Genomic DNA, 20,813 nt, shown 5'->3' on the forward strand with positions numbered 1-20,813 from the left:
ATTTGTTGCTACTGTATTAATAAAACAAACATATGCAGGTTCTTCTATTAAACTGAATGTGCAAGAGCAGCCAGGGCAACCTTAATGCAATCCCTTTTAATCCAGTCCTTTATGTATAAATGCCAATAGCTAAATGTACAGCCACATAACAATGTAAAAGCCAAACTTAAATCTTGTTCATTACAAAGTCATACTTCCGTTGTCATACTTCCGTTGGGTCAAAGGTCATCGACGATCTATTTCATGAGTTCCTGGTACTGTTGCTCACCGGTTGGGGGAGCTTGAGCCTGCGGATACTGCCCCTGCTGGGCTGGGCAGACTACATTAAAAGAGTAAAAATGGGGAAAATGGATGAGGTTTTAAGGATGAGACGAGCAGAGCAGGCTGTTATACTTTCTATGAACATGTACACATCAGCCCCAAAAAAGCAATTGGTATAGACACTATGACAATTTTTGTTACTAAAGAGTAATTTTGAAATATTCAAAAGAAAACGACCCTAAAAGGCTACATGGGAGAGACCACAAGCCTCTCACTTTGACATCTGATCATTATTACTATTGTACCTAAAATATCTAAAATGACATCCCTTACCAACTTGTGGCTGGCCAGCGGGTATGTTGTAGAAGGCCGTACCCAGGGGCTGTGTGGCAACTACCACGCGTGGTCGAGCTTGGTAGTGGATCTGTTAACACCAAGAAAGTGGAGAGTTTCTTAACATACATATCAGAAGAGTGAACTTGTTTCAATTGATCAAATCACGAATTAATGAATGTCCATATGACATTTTCTTTCTTTGTCCTAGCTTTGACCAAGGCTGTTCCCCACACGAGCTTGTTCCTACCGCACAGCGTAGGCTTATTGGTCCGGTACCCTTGTAATATACTTGGCACACCGCCGCCGGCGCCACGCGTCGTGCGCACTGTAGTACAGTTAGCCTCATCGACCGTTGCTTGTACTTTGTCTGCACGACTGTGCACATCCTCCCACACACATCCGTAAACAGCCATATGTGTGTACGGCTGTTTACGGATGTTTGTGTAGGGTGTACCGTACGCACGCAACTGTGTTTTTGGGTAGTTGTGGGGTACCACTATTGTCCACTTGACTTTCCTTCTTTTATTCTCCTTTGTTCCTATTGAAATCTTAAACTCCATAGCGTTTTACATATGGGATGCTGAGATTTTTAAAGACCGACTTGTAGGGTACCATTGTCCCTATCCGCGTGAGCTTGTCTCCAAATCCTCACAAACGCCATGGTCTGATAATCTTTCGTAGTTTGCATGGTGAATTATTCGAGACCATCACAAGTCCACCATCGTGTGCGTCGCCAGGATATTTTTTGTAGAGGGGGCAAAGCACATTTCCCCCCGAAATTCCTGTACTTTTCGAGGGTATTCTCTATTATCATATTTCGAGGGGGCCTGATTTCCCCCACCCATCAAATTAATATCAATATGACTTCGCGCAACGTTTCTTATTTTCCCTCTTTTTTTCTCCTTTTTACGGAGGGGAAATTAAGTTCCCCCTTGTCCCCACTCACGACGCCAATGTCCACCATGGATCTCCAAATGTGATCACAAAGCAATAAGTCCCAAATTAAGTCACAATTAGCATTTCGTGACAAAGGCATTTCAATAATTGATTACACCTTAAGTACTTGTGAATCGACTCCTGTCGGACCTGTTACTCTACTACAAAAGCGGTGAAGATATATAACAATGCATATACACAGGATATTACTCGGTGTTGTCACAACACGGTACGTACCACAGTCTGAGTTGCTGATCCACCACTGCAGAGGGGACCACAGGTCAAGCTGGCACCAACGATGGCGACAACAAACTCCGCTAAGGCGAGAAGTATCAGTGAAGCATACACACCATATACAGCATTCTGTATGAGAATCATTGCAAGAGATAATGTATTGGTGACCTTCACACTTCAAGGGCATCCCTCATATTTAAACCTAATTATTTTGTGGTACGTATCTTTCCCTCATGTACACATCTAGGTAATTTTCACTTTTTGCATCACAAAACGCTGATTATTATTATTAATCTAGCATCTCAAGAGTGAACCTAAGACGAAGGATTTGCTTAGAGATAAAAAGATAGAACCTCCATAAATGACGAAGGCAGGAACAATAGAGAAAACTCATTAAAGGTTATTAAAGCTATGCCAACCTGCAAATAACAGCCAACTGGTACATCTGGATAGTAGTAGTGGTGATAACTTCCGTAGTCGTAGTAACGCGGACTGTTGAAAGTGCAGACTGAATAGACGAAGAGCATCCAGATAACCGCAAAACAAATGACGCAACATGTCGCCAGACAAGCCAAGATGGACATGACCATGTAGCCGACAGCCTGTGCAGAAAATGAAATCCTAAGAATAGTCTTTCTAAAATCGTTTTGTTCATTATTGTAAGTGGTCCCAGGTCCGCAACGTGGTCAAAGGTTAATGTTTTACCAATAAGGTATGCAAGAAATTGTTGTAGGATTGTACTCGTTAGTTGTCATTTGCCATTCTGAGAATTTCCACTTTAAGAAAGCGAAACCCTATACCCACACTGCAAAGTAAGAAACTACTAACAATAGCTTACCACTTCGGAATTCTTCTTAGATCCAGAAACTATGCCAAAGATTCCAGCGAAGACGTAGAACTATAAAAACATTCAAGGCTGAAGTTCAGGGCCTATTCATGCAATTATGCTACATTTTGAATGCACAAAATTAATGCAGCAAAGGTATAACCACTCGAAAAAGTATCATCGATAATTTATTTGATACCACATCATTAACTTGCCCTTAAGAGTCTTCGCTAAGAGAACATTAATAATATATATATTTGCCCGGCAGGAAGGGAACATTCAATGCTGGAGTTTAGGTAAAGGCTACATGCTACATTTTGAATGTACATTTGCAGCAGGGGCATACCACACTCAAACAACCACACCCATCTTTGCTCACTCCTTTGTACCGTTTTAGCAACATGATCTCATTGGTTTCGTGCACGAATTTCAATCGTGGACTATCGGTCAATCGTGGACGTATTGCTTGTGCCCTAACCATTTTGTCCTAGGTCCACGATTTCGTGTGTTTACATACTCATGATCATTGGCAGGGTATTGGACACCACTGTAGCATTAACCTGCCAAGATAGTGTAAGACAAGTTCAGATTTCTGTGTAGACACCTAATGAGGCACCGCACCGCACCAAACGAAACAAAAACCCAACCCAACCATACTGGAATTTGTATCCTTGTGGAGACGTTCTTTTGTTCTCGTGTACTAAAGTTTTCAAGTTTAAAAGTGTAGTTTAAAATGCTCTTCAACCAGAATTAATTTCCTTGGCTGAAATTTGGACTTAATATCCCTTTTCTAAAACTCTTCTATTTGCGACTAGCAACATAGCTTCGAAATTCCTAGTTTTTGAGTAAAATCCATACATTCGTGAAAACCTTGTGGAGACGTATTCATCTATAAAAATTGCCCTGTGGAGACGAATACAATCTTTTGTTCCCTATTGTACACATGTCTCCAGAAGGTACGGTGTATCAGATCAACCCAACCCAACCCACACAAGTTTGTAAACATCTTCAATCGTGGACCCAACTTTCATTTGTACTTTATCTTTTAGGAAGACCTCCCGCGTATGTTTTATACACGATCGTCAATGTTGGACCTTCGGTAATTGTGGAACCTATTATCCTCCATTGTTCAACATCCCTTATTGAATCCAAAAACGAACCCAGCCCAGCCCAGCCCAGCCAAGCCAAGCCCAGACCAGCCCTGCCCAGCCCAGCACAGCACAGCCAAGCCAAGCACAGCACAGCCAAGCACAGCACAGCACAGCACAGCTCATGCAACCCAGCCCATCCAACACAACATAACACAACATAAACATACAAATAAAAAAAAAATTACAGACCAACAAAATATCAATCAGCACTGTCTGTTAACAAGACAGGTATAGAAATAGTGTGTTTCATATACTTACACAGATACCACACCAAATTGGGGACCCGATATCATCGACATTCAACGGACGTTTAAATACTGCCAGAGTTACAATTCCAAGAATGGCGGTCAATGAACCCAAACCAACTTGAAATATTCCTGTCCATTGAATACCCGTCCAGTTACCACTTCGACGCTGTGGAGCGGGTTGAACTGTCACCTTGGGAATGAAACAGAGGCTGGTTTGGTTGAGCGACAATGATAATACTAGTAAAACATTCGGTTATTTTATTGGAGAATGGTAAAGTGGGAGGGAGCTGGGTTCATTTAACAATGAGCACAAATAGTTTGTAAGCCCACCACACACGGAAGCTACGTGCTGTGCCAAAAGTCATTCGAGGCCGTTTGCTCAGAAAGTAGCTCACAAAATATCACCTTGTGCAGTCAAGTTTTGCTGAATATCAGCAAATTATCTCACCTGAAAAAGCTGCCCCCTGTTGGAAAAAAAGCCACCTTACATAATTCAGACTTTCCCCAAGGCCATATGCATGTATGTAATCTCAACAAAATTGTACTTGTTGACTTGTTGGGGGAGGCGTGGTTCTCTTTTGAGCTTTGGGAGTGGGGGTGGCAGGGGAAGGGGCTAGCTGTCAGGCGGCTGTTGGTGTAGATTGTAAAAGGTTCACTTGCAAATTGATATCTAGTATTTACAATTTAATTTAGGCAAATACATGCAGAAATCAAAATCTGAATATGGTGCCAAGGGAAGAGGCGGGGCCTAGCTGGGAGGGGAGGACTGGACATCATTTGAATAAAAGTGCACTTAAATCAGAGGACAATGGATATGGCCATTATCATTCATTGCGGCTTGCAAACACATGAGTTTTGCCCATGTGACAATGATTTTACCAACAATGCCAAGAAATTGGTGGGTGGTCACACCCCACCCTCAACGGTGAACCCCAAGCAATGCCCCCGGGGTGGGGGAAGGGGAGGCTGTGAAAAGGAAGTCTATGTTATTTCTAAAGTGTTCACTTGCATATTATTTATTTACATTTGTTTCGTTATGCAACATACAAGTTCAAACTTCGGTGGCACAGAGGGAGTGGGCGGGGCCTAAAGCCAGATGTGGGGGGGGGAGTACACGACTTACTATTCATCCACTGGTCTAAAAATGATACAAAATCTGATTCTGTTTGTGGAAATGTGCTAGATTCATGAACAATACCAATTAGAAATACAAGTTATTACTCAAAACAAAGGAAAACACTGAAAATACACTTTTTAAGGTTTTTGTGAAATTTACCATTTTTGGAGCGCTACTGCACAAAGGCTATACAATAACCCAAAATTTTCTAACCAGATATGAAAAGACCAATGTCTGAACTAACCATAGCCGAAGGGAAATTATTCTGAGTGCCCTGGCAAGTGCCATTTTGGAGGGATAAAAATGGGGTCAAAAATGCAATTTTGCTAGTTGTACCCACATGCTGTATTATAGGGCCTAAAAATAATATAAAGGAGATTTTTCAGAAGTGTAAGGGTAAGGATGATAGTTTGTCCTGATATAGTTACTTTTGTGACATTACTTTGCAGTTTGGCTTGATTTTTTGTTGCCTCAAAATTGCCCCAAAATGGCCAAAACACATAATGGCCCGTAACCATGGCAGCGGGCATTTTGGGAATTTTTTGAACGTGGACACTTATATGACGTATTTACACGAAATGACTCTTAACAACTTAGTCTGCCTAATCAAGTTCCCTTTGTAACTCAATAATCGTAAATCTCTAATTGTTTTTATTTTTAACAAACTCGATGCCAAAACAGCATATTTCATTGACGAATCGTAAACCAAACAGTACACTATACTAGCACGACATATTATCAGGGATGTTGACAGAATTTCATTTTTCTTATGCTGAGAAAAAAATTACCATATGAATGAACGCGCTACATACATGTACATGCCATTGCAAATACCAAACGTGAACTTTATTTGTGTGTGTGTAGTCATGTATGAAGACCAGTCGTGTACAGTTTGCCTGTACTGAATGGTACTAGGCAGGCAATATATGGCAACGTCTTACGAAATCTCGGTTAACAACAGAATGGCTTTTCCCCAACTCAAACGATTTACGGCCTGATATCAAAACGACTATATATTATTTCAAAGTAATGATGGTTAACAGTAATAACCTGGTAATAACGGATAGAAGTGATATCTACGCAGTACACAATATATTTTCATTTACTTTTCACCACGTTGAACGTTCCTTTTCTATGAACAAAATAGTCATTCCAGGAGAGTCGACTGACTTACCACTTGCTGAGGCGCAGCCACGTAAGCAGGTGGGGCGTTAGTAGGGGTCATCATCGTGACAGAAAGTATCTCTGGATTCTCTGTAATTCAATCAATCAATCAATCAATCAATCAATCAATCAATCAATCAACCGATCAATCAATCAGTCGGTCAATCAGTAGGTCAGTTGGTCTATCTCATTCGGCAATATTTGCTATTATTTCAAACATTCGAATCGGTCAAAAGAGTCGGAGTAAAACACTTTCGGCATCTATATGTTCCAGTTCGCATAATAAGAAGTAGGCCTATCTACTGGAAAAAAACTGTGGCTCTCGCAAGGCGCGAAAAAAGACCTGCTTTCCTTCCGTCTCCGAGGTATAATTTAGTGGTGAAACAAAGTGAAAACAAACGCGATCGTTTTACCTTTACGCTGGAGTGTTCCTGTTTCCTCAACCGTCGTCACTGCCTGGCACGGCGTACTGAACACAGCGGATACCGACTGGGTTTGTCAGGCAATATTATTGCGCAACTTGACAATACGTCATATTCTAAATAAAGCATTTGCTCAGTGGCATAAAAGCGTCCCATCCTCCTTCCCACAGTCAGCTATGGCAATGGTACGGGTGAGTGATACAGAAAGGGTTCTGTGTTGAAACCTCTAATCTATTTCAGCTCTCATTGGATACATTTGTAAAACCCGTAACCTATAGGGCAGCACTTTCGCGAGTGCAGCACCCATGCGCAAGAAAATGCATGCGCAGTTGGTGTTGCAATACTTTAGATACAATAGTAATTTTTGAGACAGGGATTATCAGACATGATGCGCCTTTGGAACGGTGGGAACGAGCAAGTACTAAGGCAAGCCACTGATACCCGTTGCCTTTGCTCTAGTCTGTCGAGCAGTAAGCCCGGGTCCCGAGGGAGTGTTTTAAATTACGCACTGGACTCGGGTAAATATAAAAGATTTTAAGAAACGTGAACGGAACTATGATTGGACATGCGGGGTTTCGTGGCTCCAATGCTATTTTGTCGAGACTTGACGAACTATTCACACATGGGCGTCGCTAGACCATTTTGAATAGGGGGCATCATGAAATATGCCGAAGGAGCGTCACGCAAAATGAGTGCAATAGATAATCGCACCGCCCAAATGATCCCTTTAACTCCATATCTAATTTTCTCCGTAAATATATAACGGTTAATTACAGTTATTACTTTGAATGTTATATATTTTCAGTGGGATAAATTCAACTTCTTCAAAAGTAAATCGTCAAAATGTTGCCCTATCCTGTTGAAAACTTTTTGGACAACTTTTGGACAGTAAGTTCGCTTGTTCAGGCCCGTCTCCTGATCCCAGACTGGGGGGAGGTCTTTTAATTCGAAAGTGGAACTATGTTTATGCGAGCACGGAATATTCTGGATTTTAGATGCTCTGTGGTATTTCCTGGCCATCAAAACTGAAGCTTGACTCTCTTTAGCAATTTGCCCTCTTTAACTTGATCCCTGATTTTGAGTCGTCACTAAAAAGTTGCTCAATTCGTAACTACCTTGTGGTTTCACAATCAGCTGTAGCTGTCAACTGCCATTTATGAAGCGACCCGCGCGGAAGCTCGTGCCGACATGACAAAATGAACAATCTTTTGCCATTATCTATTTCTTTTTCTTTTTTTCTCCATTCTTCATTTTCTATTTTGCCGACAGCACCATGAATTTGTTAACAAAACTTACTAAGGGGGGGGGGGGGGAGCGGGACATCCCCCACACCCTCCCCTGTAATACTGCCCATGTCCTCACAATATAAAAGAGCGAGAACATGAATCGAATGCAAATTTGAGCGTTTTAAAACTCTTTATTAACCTCATTTTTAGTTTTACGATAGAAAAAAAAACATGAAGAATGATTAAAACTAAATGTGATATCCTGATTTCATTTTAAATGACCCTTCCCTAATGAAGTTTCTTCAAATTAGAACGTATCCCAGAAATAAAATCTAGGAAACTCAGTTTTTAGCAGCACAAAACAAGCAAAGGCGAATCCAGAACTAAATTTTAAGGGGCCAAAGAGGGTTTTCCTGAAATTACGTACTGCAAAAACAAATTATTTTTCCAACCAATTTGAAAAGGAGAAGAACAACATTAAGAACACGTGGAAAATTATTAACTCTGTTCTCAAAAACAATACTCCTCGAAAAACTTCTAGTAATAATGTTAACAACTCTAGTATTAAAGATCCTTATTTAATTTCAGAGCATTTTAAAAATTATTTTGTCAATGTTGGACCCAAACTTGCAACTCAAATTCCCAATTGTCCTACTCATTATCAAAATTATCTTCATAATCCAAATCCTTTCTCTATTTTTTTTGCTCCTGTGACAGAACAAGAACTTCATGCAATCGTATTGAGCTTACCCAATAAGAAAAGTTCTGGTCATGATTCTTTTAACAGCTTTACTGTCAAAAATATTATTTCCAGTATTTCTGGTCCGCTTACTTATATAATGAATCAGTCAATTATTACTGGCATAGTTCCACAGTCTATGAAAATAGCCAGGATCATTCCTATTTTTAAGAAGGGTGACCCCACCTAATGAGTAATTATAGACCCATTTCTATCTTAACTTCTTTTTCAAAAATTCTTGAACGTATTATTTATACTTGCACATCTCATTCTTTAAAGAAAAACAATATTATATCTGATGTTCAATATGAGTTCAGAGAGAAAGACTCAACCTCACATGCTATCCTGCAACTAATTGACAAAATTACCACAGGACGCGAACAGTCTTGCCATACTCTGGGAATTTTCCTGGACCTCTCCAAGGCATTTGATACTGTTGATCATGAAATTCTCTTACCGAAACTTACCTTTTATGGAATTAGAGGTATTGCCTTTGAGTGGTTCAGGAATTATCTTACTAATCGTCAACAGTTTGTTTGCATTGATGACAAGAAATCTAACCTTAAAGAATTAACGTGTCGAGTACCACAGGGGTTCTTACTGGCTCCTTTGTTGTTTTCTATTTGATTTTGATATATCTTCTGAGATTCTTTCCTTTATACTTTTTTGCTGATGATTCAAATTAATTTTATTCCCATAAAAACGTAGACAATCTTATTGACACAGTTAACCGGGAGCTCACTTATGTTTCAAACTGGATTAAAGCTAATAAGTTGTCTACTAATATTGATAAAACTTGTTTCATGTTATTCAGCAACACAGTTTCTTGTCTTCCTCAAGATATTTTATTCGATAATTCACCGATTACTCAAACTGACTGTATTACATTTTTAGGTTCGTTTATTGTTGCCAAGCTATCTTGGAGTCAACACATTAATTACCTTAGTAAACTAATGTCGAGAAACATAGGCATTATCAGTAAATTGAAATATGTCTTTCCGTCCGAGGTTTTACATAATATTTACAATTCTTTGATTTTATCACATATTACCTATGGTACTCTAGCCTGGGGTAATACACATTTTGTAAATAGAATTTTGATTTTACAAAAATGGGCGTTGAGAATTATTGATCATGTAGACTTTAGAGCTCACTCAAATCCATTCTTCATTAGACATAAGACTCTTAAAGTCAATGATATTTATTTACTCCAGTTAGGAGTTTTTATGTATAATTTCTTTAAACATGAATTACCTATTTATTTCCAATCTATGTTTTGTATAAATACTTCTGTTCATCAACATTATACTAGACATGCCAGTGACATTCATATCCCATTTACACGGACTTCATTTGCCCAAAAAGGAATTCGTTTTCAAGGTTCTAGGTTCTGGAATTCTTTGGATAATGACAACTAATTGTGTTAACAGTCGTCGTTTATTTAAGCAAAAATTGAAGTGTATCTTACCGGGGAAAATATCAAAACGGCTGATTTGACCTGATTTAATACAGTTCATTTATATTATTTACCTTATTATCATAACCCCTCATGTTGGTTGATCTTCGTGAACAATACCCTATACTGCTGTGCAGTACGTCCTCGTCTTTGTCCTAGTCCTTGTTGCTTGTGTAACTTAGTCATTATTACTTAGTGTATAGCATTCAATTTAACGATGTCTGTTTAATCTAATCCTTTAAGCTATGCACATTATGGGGGTCTCTACTCGACAAGCCCTGCTTTTTGGAGACTCCCACCACTAACCGCCCTTCATTCTAATTATACCCATTTTCCATGTATTGTTATTTGATTGAGTGGAAATAAAGTATTGATTGATTGATTCTGATTCTGAAATGATCATTCACTTCTGAAAAGTGGTCATTCATTTTCGTCTGAATTTGAATGAACGTTTTTAATCCCGTTTCAATTCAACAAAAGTTCAATCGTTTTCACTGTCTGTGCATTCGGTGTTGAGAAACAGACGGCCAATTAGGCCTACGTTACCTGTACATTCATTTACGCAAGCATACCTTCTAAAATTGATTTCAGGTACATGCAGCTAATTTGATTGACGGAATGAAAAAGAAATTCCTAATTGTATCTGATGCCGATGGCATTAAACTAAAATTGAAATAGAACGGTGAATGATTAAAATCGCCCGGTAAGAGCAAACAAGGAGTCTTGTAAACGAATCTGAATGGACATAAACCAAAGGTACTGCTCAATCACTAAACTGATTGAACTGAAAAGGACTCGAATGCTCTGGTAGAGAAAAGGAAACGCGTGTTAAGAGCGATTTTTAAATTCAGAGGAAAATGAATGACCCATTTTCAGAAGTGAATGAACATTTTAGAAAATTGGCCGGGAAAACCTATAGTATCGCGCGCTATTTTCACATATTAAAATTAAGAGGTACATGTATGTGTAAAGCTGATGGATATTTTTATAATTTTTTTTGGGGGGGGGGTTGAGAAAATGTCCTCCGTCCCCCCCCCCTCCCCTATCCGCCAATGACCCCAAGAAAAAAGACAACAGAAGGTTTTCCCCGTACGGGAAGTTCTGACAAAACAAAAAGCCAACAAAATTGACTGACATGTTATCAAACAACAAGTACTCACAGTAAAACAAAAATAATATCAGCTTTACCTCGATACATTAGAAAAAACCTGAATGAGCACTTTGTAATTATGACATCCAAATCTCTTTAGTCATTGCCGTGGAAAGTACCGAGCAAGAAACATGTATCAGCCTAAACTAATATGTGTGAATTACAATCTAAAGCCTAAACAAATAATTAAAGAAAAATAACACTGTTTTTTTTTTGGGCTGAGAAGGCAGGTGAGCTCGTATGGGATATTTTATCAATACCAGCCCTTCCTTGTTAAAAAAAATATCTAATTGTCGAATTAGAAGGACCAGCTCATTCTATGTACAGTTTAGTTTACCATTTCTTAGTTCATAATAACACCAATTCCGCCACGTTTCATATATAAAATGGATTCACCCCCCCCCCAACAAACCGATGCCATATTGCAATGAGTTTCGTATCCAGAATCGTAGAGAATTGAGCACCAACTCAACATAATTCAAAATATTGCCTATTTTATCATGCTCCCTGTACAATGTTTAAGGGTAATACTTTTATTTGTAAACTACCACACCTACTGTTGGCATTGGCTGGTGAGCATTTTTGTAGTAATGAGTGCACAAAACACAAACAGAGAGAACTTGGCGTTTGCTTTCATTGTCGGACGTCTTAGAATATGCGGCAATAACTCACATCCGATCCAGCCAAACTTCAGCCGAGTCCGTGATTTCTGGAATGGTACATTATTATTTAGTATACACATTATCTGTAATAACAGCTTCTGAGTAAATATATGAGTACATCATATTTTCTTCATCTGCTACTTTATACAAATTAAGCATCTGCAACACTCTAACTTTCATTTAATGATAATTATAGCAAAATGGTGCCAGGGCAACATATTGTATTACCTCTAAACAAATTTCTTGGCTAATAGCTAAATGCACACAAACATACAGCTTAACACAACAAGTCAAGACTTAAAGTCTGTTTCAAGCCCTATAGATATCATGATTCCATCAGGTCAAAGTTCACGGATGACCTATTTATTGAGATCCCAGTACTATTGCTCATCGGTTGGTTGCGCTTGAACCTGCGGATACTGCCCCTTCTGGGCTGGATAGGCTGCATAAAAACAGGAAAGGGGAAAATGGAAGAATAAAGTTTTAAAGGATGAGACGATCAGAGTATGAAAAAACGGCTTACATATTGTGAAGACTCTAAACTACCAAATGGCGGCATGTGAATGACCACAAGCCTCGGAGTTTGATATCAGATCAGTATTACTAGGCCTCTACCTTAACATATTGAAAAAAGACATTTCTTACCAAATTATGGTTGACCGATGGGTACTTTGTAGAAGGCCGGTCCCTGGGGCTGAGTGGTAGCTACCACGTGTGGTTGAGGTTGGTAGTGGATCTGCTCATGCCAAAAGAATTCGGTTTTTATTAGTAAGTTTCTTAAAAAAAAACATATCATCAAAAATTAAATATGGATTTGTTTCAATGGATCAAGTACATGTCCACAGATCATTCCTTTCATCGTCCAAATATTTGTTAACGCTGTAACATAAATTGGAAAAATGCGATTAGGGCCTATTTTGCAAAAAAGAGTACGTCTTTTCTTCTAAAAAAAAACAGGTTGTACGCTTCAGTGTTAATCCATAACGTGAAAACTATAAACAGAAGATTTACGACACAGTAAAATTGAAGTGCTTTCGAAGGAAAGCAGGTCAAAAAAGAGTAAAAGTTCTAGCAGCTCATGTTGGTAAGACTGCTTGTGTATACACCATACAGTACCTAGGTTTTAACTCAACTGACTTCACTCTGGATTGCAAGCTTTCCACTGGAGTTTGTCTCCAAATCCTCTCTTACACGATGGTATGATAACCTTTCGGAGTTGCATTTACTAGAGACCATCGCAAATCCACCATGGCCCTCCGAAAGTAATCACAAGGCAACAAGTACCAAGTGAAGTAACAATAAGCACTTTGTGACAAAGGCATTTCAATATGCCATTGTCACCCCTATGTACCAATTGTACTTGTGAGTCGACTTAATTATTGATGGACCTGTGATGGACTCTTCTACAAAAGCGGTGAAGATATATAAACAATGCAGATACTGAGGTAATTCGGTATGACACGTTACGTACCACAGTCTGAGTTGCTGATCCACCGCAGCAGAGTAGACCGCAGGTCAAGCTGGCACCAACTATGGCGACAACAAACTCCACTAAGGCGAGAATTATCACTGTACCATAAACACCATTCACGGCCAACTGCACAATAATAATCCCGAGAATTAATGTATTTTTAACATTCACACTTAATCCCACTTTTAAACCTAAATATCTATGTAGGTAATTTTGAAAATCCTTTAATTTCATCATATCTTTTGAATCACAAATCGCTGTTTAGAGAAAATGTAAAATAAAAAAACTACCGTTAGCATGATTCTTAATTAATTATTATAACACCCCAAGAGTAAAATCAACGACGAAATAGTCGCTTAGGGGAAAAAAGTGCAGAAACCATCGTAATTGTCGAGGAAAGAAACAAGGAAACATTTCTCATTAAATGGAATTAAAGTTTTACCTACCTTCAAATCACAGCTGTAAATCACTGCGTTATAACTATCGTAGTGGTAATCCGAAAAGCAGATTATATTGATGGATGCCATCACATTAGCCCCAAAACCAATGACGCAGCACGCAGCCAGACAAGCCAAGATGGACATGATCATGTAGCCGATAGCCTGTGCAGATAAATCGCAAATCCTTTTAAAAAATCTTTAATATTAATATGTTTTGGTTCATCGTTATAAGTAGTCTCAGGTCTGCAATTAAAGTGGTCCTGTGTTAATGTGTATGCCATAATACATGCAAAATGTCGAAGTAAGATTGTACCCGTCTGTTGTCATTTCTCTTTCTGAGGATATCCACTTTAAGGAAGCGAACCCAAACCCCACACTGCAAAGTATTATAATTCACAATAAGAATAGCTTACCACTCTGGAATTCTTCTTCCATCCAGACACTATGCCCATGATTCCAGCAACGACATAGAACTATATAATAAAAAAAAAGTGTAAGCAGGGGTATAACCACTCAAACATCCACATGATCATTGGCCTGGTATTGGACACCACTGCAGCATTAACCTGTCCAGAGAGTGTGGTATAACTTAAACCTTCTGTTTGGACACAACATGTCATTGTACACCGTAAAACCTTTTTGTGTGCAGAGCACGCTCTATTTTGTGACATGCTTCAAAATATCGTGCCTTAAAATGCTTTTCCTCTGTGAGGAAAATGACCAAAACCATCCCAACCCAACCCAACCAAACCCAACCCAACTCAACCCCCAACCTAACCCAACCAACCCAACCCAACCCAACCCAACCCAACCCAACCCATAACCCAACCCAACCCAACCCCAACCGAACCAAGCACAACCAAATTCAAACACGTTTGCTTATGGTGTAGATCGATGATTTTCTATTATTCCTCATCTCTTTTCCTTTGTTTATACTCTAACCTTTTTTTGCAACTTACACCTCTCATCGGTTTTGTACACGTTTTCTAATCAAGGGGTCCTTGATTTGGTTCCTGTCCTCAATTCATCGATGATGTTGCACAATGTGTATCCTCGATTTACACCATAAACTAACAAACACAAATTCGACCAAGTGTGTAAACACACCCAATCGTGGACCCCCTCTTTTGTTTGTAACATTTTAGGAAAATATCTTATGTTTTGTACCCGATCGTCAATTCGTCATCGGTACCACGAACTGACACTGTGAAAACGCCAGAAGTGAGTCGCGCGTATCACGTGACATTTGTGTCACTTCGTGGAAACGCAAAACCCGTTTTTGACGCGTAGTGTGCTGGCACTTTACACGCGAAAGAATGGTATAGTACACTTCGTGAAAACGCATTTTCCGGTTTTTACCCATTAAGTTGCAAATGTTAATTAATGTTTATTAATGTTTTGACAAAACTAATTAACTATGTGCTTAGTAACTTCTTGAGGTGATAGATTATGTGTAATTAATCACAAATCAGGAAAAAAATCGAAATCGCAAAATATCGATTTTTCGAGGTTAGTGTCACTTCGTGGTGACGGTGACGCAGTTGTGCGTGAGTGCGCTGCACGCGCGAGTTTTTAAAGAACCAGGTTATTTTGTATTGTAAGATGGAATCTTATAAGACGGGTTATTTTGGGTTTCACGAACTGACATCCTCCACAGTGCGGCTCTTTTAGAGCCCCCCCCCCTACATTTCCGGTTTCACGAATTGACACTGACCTTATTTTCACCAATTAAAACGCCTTTTAATTGAATGTTTGTGTAAGCACACAATATACGGATGGATTACATGCCTGTAACACGTTTCAAACCTTTCTCCGTTCTGTATTGCCGCATCATGCTTGGGTGTCAGTTTGTGAAACCGAAATTGTTGATTTTACACGTAATATCAACAATTTCGGTTTCACGAACTGACACCCATTTTCACGAACTGACGCCCACTTGCGCGTGAGTGTCAGTTCGTGGTGCCGATGACGAATTGTGGACCTTTGGGAATTGCGGACCCTATTCTCCTATATTGATCAACGTCTTTTATTGAATGCAAAACAAACTCAAACCAACCAGGCTGAACCAGCCCAGCCCAGCCCAGCCCAACCCAACCCAACACGTCCCCACCCTACCCAAACACAACCCATCCCATCCCAACTCTGGCCAACCCAACCCAACACACACATAGTCGTGTTTTACTATATTCATGAGGACCTGCCCCTTTTCTTCGTTTGTACACGAAATTCTCCCGAGGACTAGTGCCCAGGTACTAGGTCCTCGGGCAGCGTCGGGCCCATTGTTATCGCTTTGTCCTCAGTCCTCAGTCGTATATGATAACCTGTACAGCACAACCCAATACAATACAATACAGAACAACACACATGCACATTACAACAAGTAAACGGCCATCCTCCATACAAACGATCAGCGTTGAAATACGCGCTGTATTCACACACAGATGGGTATAGGCTAATGCATACACCCTCGACTTACTGAAACCATAACTCCTAATAGAAACGGGTACTGAACATAGTAACTGTACCCAATGTAAATTTAGTTTGTCTGCTTGCTGTAGAAACCAAATATTTCTGCTTGCGAGAAAAATGTATGTACGTACTTTTCGAATTCAAAACGACAGCAATTGCACTTCGGGCACACTGACTATGTCAGACATCCATTAAAAATAGCTGTACATGCGTTTTAGGTGGCCGATTCGCTCGGCCAGATGGCATACGGGGCAGTCTATTCGCCTGTCACTCACGAAGTTTGTTCAGAAAGTAACTGCACAGCTAGTTGCTGTCAATTCTAGTGAATATTTAAACCAAATTTGAATGAAATTCACAACAATTTTATGTACGTACTTTTCATTACCATTAATCAATCTGAAGTTGATCGACTGTACAATCGGCGAATAACCCAATTTTGGCTTGTGTGTGCGCCGGGTGTGTGTGCGCGCGTGCAATTCACTCGCCGCGCGCGTGCAGCTTGTTTGTCACGCGCGTTACTGCATGCTGATGGCTAATGGTCATTTGTTTACTGCGTTTGCACATGACTAAATCATGTCACCGCGTTGGCACTAAATGTGTATTCATTACTTCCCAAATCAGTGCGCGCTGTAATTGGCTGTATGTAAATGAAATGATGATATCACAGCTCATTAAAGAGGTTGTGGAATGCTCTAAGACATTTCCGTCATTTTTCGGGTATATGTAGCCTAAGGTGTGATGAAATAAAAACGACTATTGTTTCTGTCATGAAATGAGTACAAAAGGTACTTTTGAGAGCTGTTTTTCAGGTCCAGTTTCGACCCGAACGTGCAACTGTGTAAAAGTCGTCGTTGCGGGCAGCAAACAAAACACAGTAAATCGTGACGTAATAAACAGGACTCCCGATGCACAGTAGCATACACGAGTCCTGTTTATTACGTCACGATTTACTGTGTTTTGTTTTTATTTCATCACTACATATACCCGAAAAATGACGGAAATGTCTTCAAGCATTCCACAACCTCTTTAAAGTTTGTCACCTCGCCCGTGCGTACTTGTTGTATTGAATAAATGAACATACAACCCTACTACACAAACAGCTCAATATCGACCATTACAATATCAATCAGCACTGTCTATAAACAAGAGTGACATATATGTTTCATACTTACTAAGACACCACACCAAATAGGAGATCCGATATCACTGACATAGAACACACGTTTGAATACTGTCATGGTCACAATCCCCAGGATGGTCGTCAAGGAACCCAAAACCACTTGAATGACTCCTGTCCATAGAATACCCGTCCAGTTACCACTTCGAGGCTGTGGAGCGGGTTGCACCGTCTCCTGGGCATGATACAAGAAGTAGAATATTGGGTTATTAAATGTTGAGGTGGGAGTGCTATAAAGCGATAAACAATCATTAGTTGAGGACAAAAAGGTTTGATAATACCAAGCCATTTTCTGTCGGAGGGGTGTTCTTTTAAACTACTGGCCATTCTTAAGTTGCCCTGGGTCGGATGGGAGTCAGGGGACCAAGGTCAATGTTAAACATTTTGACTTTAATTAACATGTTTTTTGATAGTGTTGAGATTGACCACTTACACCAAAAATGCTACGAAAATGGAAAAAAGGTCGCACAATGTTACTTAAGAATGATTTAAACATTTAAACGTTTTTTTCATTTAATGCAATGGATACGTATATCCTCGGTAATAGTGCAAATGCTTTATGTCCATTGTTTTGTGACCAAAGAATATTCATCCCCCTACTTTGCATTGTCGCTCCATTAATTTAATTGTTCTTATGCTAAAATTACTAGTCCGAAAATCTAGGACTCTCAATGCTGTGTATGAGAGTCCGAAAACGTAGTTTTACATGCAAAACAAAATAAATATAGACTGGCACCTGAAACAACCAGTCCAATAAATAAGGCCTTAAGTCCTGCATCAATTGACTGTGCCTGAATAAATATCTGGCACGTCTGGTGTTAGTCTCTATGTCTTCACATTTCTCCTTAGTCAGCAACCAGACTAATGACAATGAATGAAGAGGTCAGTCTTTTCAAACAGTTGGACCATGGTTGGACATGATCTAGTCTAGTCTTTAGCCTCATCTTGAAATCATTTGACGGAAAGAATGTTGCAACCTGACGCTGTTTTTTCTTCATATATCATCTCAATGAAGGTCAGTAGAAGGTCAAAAATGATAAGCATGAATTTGGAACTGTCATGGAGTGTCATGGCCTAGCGGTTAAGAACACCGGACTCATGTTCTGGTGTTTCAGAGGCAACAGTGAAGTGGGTTCGAGCCCGGGCGCGGACACTTGTGCCCTTAAGCAAGGCACTTAACCATTATTGCTTCGTCCTTCGGATGGGACGTAAAGCCGTAGGTCCCGTGTGTTGTATAATGTCTAATGCACGTTAAAGAACCCAGTACACTTATCGCTAAGAGAAGGGACTCGCCCCGGTGTTTCTGGCAGTGCGATTATCTTCAGCCATGAAGTCTGCACTTGTAAGGAAGGAAGGAAGGAAGAACTGAGAAACATTTCCAATTAAGTACCGTTCAATTAGAATACAAGATTACGTAAAGGCACCTATCAATCTCAAAACACATTAGGCCTACTTATCTAATGGAAGTGATGGCTTAAAAAAATAAACAGATTTTGACTGATATAAACCTCTATTTACTCACAATATAGGCCCAATTTGAGTGTTCACGTTTCACACGTTCATATTCTGTGAGCAAGAAAGGCAGGTGTAGTAGGCTGACTTACCAGTTGTTGCTGGCCGACGGGCTGAGGCGCAGCCACGTAGGCAGGTGGGGCGCTAGGAGCGGTCATCATCGTGACAGAAATTATCTCCGGATTCTCTGTAAATCAATTAATCAATCAATCAATCAATCAGTCAGTCTGTCTGTGGGTCCGATTATCAATATTTGCTCGTACTATTTCAAACGTGACTTGTGAAACGTCAAAAGAGTCAAAGCAACACAGTCTATGTTCCAGTGTGCATTTTGAATGGTAAAGAAACATCAACTGGAAAAGACTGTCTCTCTCGTAAGGCCCGAATAAAGACCTGCTTTTTCCTTTCGTCAAGAGGTATACTTTAGTGGCAAAACAAAGTGCAAACAAACGCAATCGTTTTACCTTTACGCTGGAGCGTTCCTATTTCCTCAGCCGTCCTCACAGCCTGACACGGCGTTCTGTACAAAGCGCATACCGACTGTGCTTGCTATGCTCAGACAGTAGTTTTGCGCACCTGTTCGTGCTAAGAATGGACGAGGCGAAACCGAGTGTCTTGTGGAACGAATCTACACTTCCGGGTCTATTCGCCCAGTTAATATATTTCAAAATACAACAATAGTTCATGCAAATAAGATCCCTGGTTTACCGCAATCTCCACGTTTGTGAATAAGTGTAGATTTGTACAATCTATTCAACTCTGCCTGGCCCAGCGCTTGATTGCATCGTGACAAGATCCTATTGATAACCCTTCGGTTTGGGTGCACATCTTTTGTTCCATTCATCATGCGGCACGTTGATCCGTCCTACAGAATTGCAAGGAAATGCATGTACGCCACAATCAAATTAAACAAATCTATTGCTTAAACAGTGCTTTCCATCGTATCAACAATCTCAAAGCCTTTTACAATTATTCCCCACTTAATCAGGCCACGGGACCACACAGCAGCCGATATCAGCGAATATTCGGTCCTCTGTACCCGAACAGCAGGGGGGTGCATAGCCTTTAGATTTTATTTTGAACCCCCCCCCCCCCAGACAAAATGTTTCCTTGCCCCCCGAAAAAAAAAATAATAATAGTGATAAATCGTCACCCCCAAATCGACACCACCCCCACCCCCCATCCCGGACATTGGCGATCGGAGGAAATCAAGAAAATCACAAAACCATAATTAGCAGATTTAACATTCAAATTGTAATTTATTTTCTGGCGAAACCCTGTTTCGGGCGATTGGGTGTTTATTATCACCTCCCGTGAAACGACCTATTGTTTGACAATGACAATGAATTCGGTTTCGAAAAAGCGTCCCAATTGAAAGGTGGAACCATTGGAACAGGAGGCTAACGCAACTTGAGTGTTTATTCAATGAGTGCTAGTGGTGTGCTCACAAACACTACCTTGTGGGGTACCGGAACAATGATATATAGTATCCCACAAGGAATACCCAGCGACTTGCGGGGTACCGTTTTGGTACCCCGCAAGTGTTTCAAGAATAGATATATGGATTTTACTCAAAAACTACGAATTTCCAGGGTGGATTGATCCGTAGCAAATGGAAGAGTTTTAGAAAAGGGATATTAAGTCCGAATTTCAGCCAAGGAAATTAACTATGGTTAAAATAAGAGCATTTTGACATAAATGTGCGACGTTGCAAAAATTTTAGTACACGAGAACAAAGGAAGTACCCCACTTCTATGCCTATGTAATCGTGGGTGCACGCGCGTGTGCGATGAAGTTACTAAACGAACCGGATAAG

The 20,813-nt window shown here is 40.0% G+C and overlaps 2 protein-coding genes across 2 annotated transcripts; both read right to left on the reverse strand.

Annotated features, from left to right (window-relative positions):
- On the reverse strand, positions 1-6,891 carry LOC119742948. The gene is made up of 8 exons (XM_038219230.1): positions 6,687-6,891; positions 6,284-6,363; positions 4,003-4,182; positions 2,606-2,665; positions 2,187-2,369; positions 1,771-1,896; positions 595-685; positions 1-319 (listed from the first exon to the last, which is right to left on the reverse strand). The coding sequence occupies exons 2-8, from the start codon at positions 6,335-6,337 to the stop codon at positions 237-239; spliced, it is 777 nt and encodes a 258-aa protein (XP_038075158.1). The 5' UTR covers positions 6,338-6,363; positions 6,687-6,891; the 3' UTR covers positions 1-236.
- Positions 6,892-9,855: 2,964 nt separating this feature from the next.
- LOC119742949 (membrane-spanning 4-domains subfamily A member 4A-like) lies at positions 9,856-19,646 on the reverse strand. The gene is made up of 8 exons (XM_038219231.1): positions 19,462-19,646; positions 19,090-19,184; positions 17,481-17,660; positions 14,253-14,312; positions 13,846-14,001; positions 13,400-13,525; positions 12,574-12,664; positions 9,856-12,370 (listed from the first exon to the last, which is right to left on the reverse strand). Exons 2-7 carry the CDS (start codon positions 19,156-19,158, stop codon positions 12,578-12,580), a joined length of 678 nt encoding a protein of 225 aa, XP_038075159.1. The 5' UTR covers positions 19,159-19,184; positions 19,462-19,646; the 3' UTR covers positions 9,856-12,370; positions 12,574-12,577.
- Between the last annotated feature and the right edge of the window lie 1,167 nt (positions 19,647-20,813).

The sequence above is a fragment of the Patiria miniata genome, unplaced genomic scaffold, assembly GCF_015706575.1.
Source record: "Patiria miniata isolate m_02_andy unplaced genomic scaffold, ASM1570657v1 HiC_scaffold_6, whole genome shotgun sequence".
Taxonomy (NCBI): domain Eukaryota; kingdom Metazoa; phylum Echinodermata; class Asteroidea; order Valvatida; family Asterinidae; genus Patiria; species Patiria miniata.

Excerpts from the sequence above, each read along its gene's own strand:
- LOC119742948 (XM_038219230.1), bottom strand. The coding sequence starts at position 6,337 with ATGATGACCCCTACTAACGCCCCACCTGCTTACGTGGCTGCGCCTCAG. Across the intron at positions 2,370-2,605 it reads CTAAGAAGAATTCCGAAGTG|GCTGTCGGCTACATGGTCAT; the intron begins GTAAGCTATTGT and ends TTTTCTGCACAG. Across the intron at positions 320-594 it reads CGCTGGCCAGCCACAAGTTG|TCTGCCCAGCCCAGCAGGGG; the intron begins GTAAGGGATGTC and ends CTTTTAATGTAG.
- LOC119742949 (XM_038219231.1), bottom strand. The coding sequence starts at position 19,158 with ATGATGACCGCTCCTAGCGCCCCACCTGCCTACGTGGCTGCGCCTCAG. Across the intron at positions 17,661-19,089 it reads CCGTCGGCCAGCAACAACTG|GAGACGGTGCAACCCGCTCC; the intron begins GTAAGTCAGCCT and ends TATCATGCCCAG. Across the intron at positions 14,002-14,252 it reads GGAAGAAGAATTCCAGAGTG|GCTATCGGCTACATGATCAT; the intron begins GTAAGCTATTCT and ends TTATCTGCACAG.